The sequence below is a fragment of the Otolemur garnettii genome, unplaced genomic scaffold (genome assembly GCF_000181295.1).
Source record: "Otolemur garnettii isolate 467f Iridium unplaced genomic scaffold, OtoGar3 scaffold00088, whole genome shotgun sequence".
NCBI lineage: Eukaryota > Metazoa > Chordata > Mammalia > Primates > Galagidae > Otolemur > Otolemur garnettii.
Window position 1 is genome coordinate 3,192,084 of NW_003852483.1, and position 4,860 is coordinate 3,196,943.

The 4,860-nt window shown below is 50.7% G+C and overlaps 1 protein-coding gene across 1 annotated transcript; it reads right to left on the reverse strand.

The window, feature by feature from the left end:
• Positions 1 to 1,250: 1,250 nt before the first annotated feature.
• On the reverse strand, positions 1,251 to 2,519 carry S1PR3 (sphingosine-1-phosphate receptor 3). Its single transcript, XM_003795020.3, has one exon. It carries the CDS (start codon positions 2,415 to 2,417, stop codon positions 1,251 to 1,253), a length of 1,167 nt encoding a protein of 388 aa, XP_003795068.1. The 5' UTR covers positions 2,418 to 2,519.
• Between the last annotated feature and the right edge of the window lie 2,341 nt (positions 2,520 to 4,860).

Consider the following 4,860-nt stretch of genomic DNA (forward strand, 5'->3'; position numbering starts at 1 on the left):
CAACAGCTCTGTACTTGTCTACAAACATGCTTTCTTTTCATCTATTTGTATTGCATGAGTTTTGGAGGGAATAGCAGGTACAAAAATGTCTTCTGAGTAATCCCTTTATAAGGTAAATGGAGTGGTATAGGTTCAACTTATGTTGAAAAGTAAAATTACAGTATCATGTAGATATGATTACAATACGTCTCCTTGAAGAATGCATGAACTGCCAGATTGCATCTCCTAACCTGACAAACTGCTCTCAGTAATGGTCACAATCAGGGCCAACTCTTAGGAAGCTGTGAGACTGCTGACGAGCCCTGCCACTCAGTAGTGACACCATGGGGATTCCTGACTTGGTACTTTCCTGATATAGAATTGAAGTGCTGCTGTGAACTCTCCTCATTCCCGGGACACCCTCTGTTACAGGAATCTGGTCATTCCCCTCAGTGTCCTGGTGAGCAGGCCAGCTGTCTGCTCCCACTTTTCATCTTGGGTTCTTTTCTCGGGCTGGTCTTGGGGAACAGGTTTCTGGGAGATCTTGTCCAACTTTGCAGTGATTTGCAGAAATCTCCAAATCGTGTGATTTGGCTTTGGGATGTGCCTAAAATTGTGCAGGGACACATGACTGGAGAAACACAGGGCTGGTTTGGGTCAGACCCATACATCTCGGTCCACAGGCTTAGAGGTTCCCTTTCGGGGAATTTGGGCCTTTAAAAACTTGCTTAATGCAAGATTTCATGTTAGTCGGCAAAGACTGGGAGTAGCAAGTCCACCTAAGTCACAGCCATGTCCTTGTACCTGGGGGTTTAGTCAGAATGTGACTGTATGAGTACCGCAGGGCAAACTCCGAGAACACGCTGTCGGGTAACATAGAAACGTGGAATACACAAGCATCATTCTGTACACAATGAGTGTTGATTACAGTTATCAAAACATCATCCAGAGGCACACTGAGAAACACACAGCACTGTGCAGCCCACGACCTCCCCTCTCTGGGATCAGAGAGCAGTGTCAGGGATTCAGGGGAAAGCGCCAGATGACATCAGCAGCTTAGTACATTCAGAAGTTGCCGGAGCCGGAGACAGACAGCGGTTCACTCTGAAATGCACTGGAGATTCCGTGGGTCCCTTCCTTAGGAGACACCATGCTGGGCAGACTTGGGTGAAATGAAGTAGATCCTCCCAGTCACAGTTCTTAAAGGGCCCAGACGGAAGCGATGCATGCAATAAATAAGGGCGTGTCTGCAGGCGGGTGCATGGAGACGTTCACCGGCAAAGGATCCCATTCTGGAATGGTTGGTTGTCAGTGATGCAGGATGAGGTGGCTGCATGGGGCAGGTCTTCCCTGACCTTCGGGGAGTGGCTACTGTTGTTGCTGCTGCTTGATTTGCTTCTGCTTGGGTCAAGAGCGGGCTGGGTGGGTGAGGCACGGGTACCCGGGCCCCTGAGCAGGCAGGTGCAGACCAGACGGAAGAAGGCTCGCCGCATCTCCTTGCTGGCCAGCGTGTAGATGACTGGGTTCATGGCGGAGTTGAGCACGGCCAGCACGATGAACCACTGCGCCTTGAAGAGCACGGGGCATACCTTTACCCTGCAGGCCACGTCGATGAGGAATAGGATGAAGAGTGGGGACCAGCAGGCGATGAACACGCTCACGACAATCACCACTGTGCGCAGCAGGGCCATGGAGCGCTCCGAGTTGTTGTGGTTGGTCACCCTGCGGCTGCTGGACTTTACCAGGCAATAAATGCGCGCATAGAGGATCACGATGGTCACCAAGATGGCCATGAAGATGCTGATGCAGAAGGCGATGTACTTCTTGGAGTAGAGCGGCAGGATAGTGGAGCAGTCCGGGAGGTTGTGCAGGCAGTTCCAGCCCAGGATGGGCAAGGCGCCCAGAGAAAACGCGATGAGCCAGCACATCCCGATCAGAAGGAAGACACGGTGCTTCTTGTTGGCATCGTAAGGCCTCATCTTGATCATGGTCAAGTGTCGCTCGATGGCAATGGCCAGCAAGCTACAGGTGGACGCTCCGAGGGCCACAAACATGCTGCCCTCCCTTAGGAACCAGACTGTCGGAGACAGGCTGAATGTCTTCTTGCCAGACATCAGAATGTTGACTGTGTAGGCGATGCCGGCCAACAGGTCACAGAGAGCCAAGTTGCCGATGAAAAAGTACATACGATTGTGAAATTTATTGTTTTTCCAGATAGCAATCAAAACCATCAGGTTCTCCAAGACGATGAAGCTGCAGATGACCAAGAAGAGTACGGTGGTGAGCGTGCTGCCCTCAGGGGCTTCCTTCAGCCTGCCAGCCAGCTTCCCAACATAGTTGTAATGCTCCTTCAGGGTCTCATTACCCGGGACAGGAGGGTGGAGCTGCGAGAGGGTGGTTGCCATGGCTTGGCATTCGCAGGCAGTTAGCTCCGCCATCCACGAGAGGGCACCCGAGGAGCGCTCATTTCAGGGGCAGCCGGGACAGCGCCGGCGGCCGCAGGGATGAGCACGCCAGGCTGCAGCGAGCGGGTTGGAAACAGGCTCCTGCAGGAAGAGAAAAGGAGAGGAGGACGTTGATAGAGTGATCTCCATCTAATAGGCCAGCTACACGGTGGAGGAAAAGGCATTTCTGCAGCACTGGGACGGATGGTCGAGTCAGGGCCGAGAGGGGTCTTTAAACACAGGCCAAGCTCCTAAATGACTGAGTAAAGCCACCAGAAGAGATCTGGTGGCTGGAGCTGCTGGGAAGGAGAATTCATTGCAAGGGCCGTTTAATCAGGTAATGGAGACACACAGACCCAAATAACACTTCCATCTGGAGATCTCCAGGCATTAGGAAATACTAACCAGTTAGTCCTCATCTGTCACATGGGAGCTGGTGAAACGCTATTGTCACTTACCCAGAGAGAAACAGGATTTTCTCAGGACAAAAAAAATCCAGGGTATGATCTGACTGAGGGCCCGCCCAATTTCCGCAGCCTCCCTGGTGAGTTTTGGGGTGGCATGGTGGGAAGCATCGACACTGCCCAGACGGCCTTCCCTGGGGCAGGGACCAGGGCCAGATATCAGGTCCCGATGGAAGGAAGCCCCAGATCTGACCTTGCGAACACGGAAGGAAGAACTGGAGCGGCTGAACACTGCCCACAGCCCAGAGTGAGCACATAGCTGAGTCCAGAGCTGGGTGAGGAAGCAAACGTCTAAGAACTGGGACTCACTTCTACCAGGGTTAAAGGAAGAAAGGGAAGGCAATGAAAATGACATAGTTTTCCAGTTTGGCTTAAAATTCAGAGGTCTACAAATTAGATCTAAATGAATCTATTCTCGCAAGCCAATTGAAACAGCACGTTAGAGAGAACAGAGAGAGGGAAGGCAGTCAGCCCTGTGCAGGCCCTTCCTGGGTTCTGATTTCTCATCCCTCCCCCAGGGCTGCACACTTTCCTCAGTCCCATTGGTTACACTGACTGGCCTCCTGTGATGATGATGAAGCACACCCACCTATCAAGGTAGAATTTGCCTTCAGTGGACTCACATATTTATTAAATTAAAATAATAATTTAAGGAAGGGAGAGGACCGTGATATTTTAATATCACAAAATATTCAATTAAAATTGAGTATTTAAATATTAAGATCATATGAGGTTAATTTAAAACAGCCCACTGTATCTAGTGAAGAGTTTTTTACTTTCATAATGTTTAGTCCACAGCCATAAATTTGATTCAGAGACACATGGACCCCTTGCCAATGAGTGGGCTCTGCGCTGAAGGGTACAACAGCTTCAATAGGCCTTATTCACCCTTGAGTCCATTCCTCTCTGTGCATTAGTTTTGGGGGGCTTGGATTTTCTGACATGGCCCATTGCTTCTTTGCAGGATTTCTTCCAGAGTCCTGGAGCTTCAAGGGAGGTGTTGGTTGTTCTTGAAACCCCAGGGGTCATCTGAGCTGACGTCTGTCTATGTTCTGCCTAGAACTGCCCCCTGACCCTTCCCCACCCCCTCCGTGAGAGCTGTCTGAGATGGTGGAGGTCTGGGTGGCTGTCAGCTGGAATGCCAAGTGCTGGTAGGAGCTTTCATATGTTGGCCAAGGCACTGTGCTAACTCCAAAAAGGAAAAGCAGCCATGCTCTGAGTCTAGGCTGACCATGCAGGGAATGGCCTGTCCTGGTCTCCCTGTCACTCATGAGCTATGGCAGGCAGCACAGGGCCCAGCCTACCTCTCCCTGACCAGAGTCTACCACCCTAGCCCTGCCTGGCTTCCCACCTTGTCTGCAGGTTCTCCTGGAAAAGAAAAGATAGTCCAGTGGGCAGCTTTCCCACCAGCTCTAGCTCCACTCCTCTTGCAAACTCCAAGTCAAACTACCGGCTCTATAACATTTTCTGGAATCATCTTAGCCTGGGTGAATTTTCTCTAAGGCTGAACATTACTTTAAAAAAAAAAGTTGCAAACTGTCTTTTGAAGAGTAGAAATACAATAAGCAGCTGACATTTCCCAGTGTGGGTACATCCATCACACAGCCTCACCAACACAGCGCCCTGCATATTGGTAGGTGCTCAGATGACGCTGTGCCCTGATTATTATAGCTTATCTATTTCTTTTTCTGAGACTAAAACATCTCCATTTAATGACCTCACTTAGTTGGGTTTTCATTCAGAATCAGGAGCAGCTCAGGATGTATTCAGAGTGCCCCTGGTGATGGGAGCCCAAGCCCTCAGCTGCTTGCTGCCCTCTGACATCAGTGCCCAGCACCAATGACGGTCCTGGAGAGTTCAGCCATTTCTCACTGGATGGCTATGAATGTGGGCACCTGTTCAAGCAAAGGCAGGATAGAAGCCACCAAGCAGCAGCCAGTATCTTGGCATCTCCCATGGCAGCTGGGAGAGAA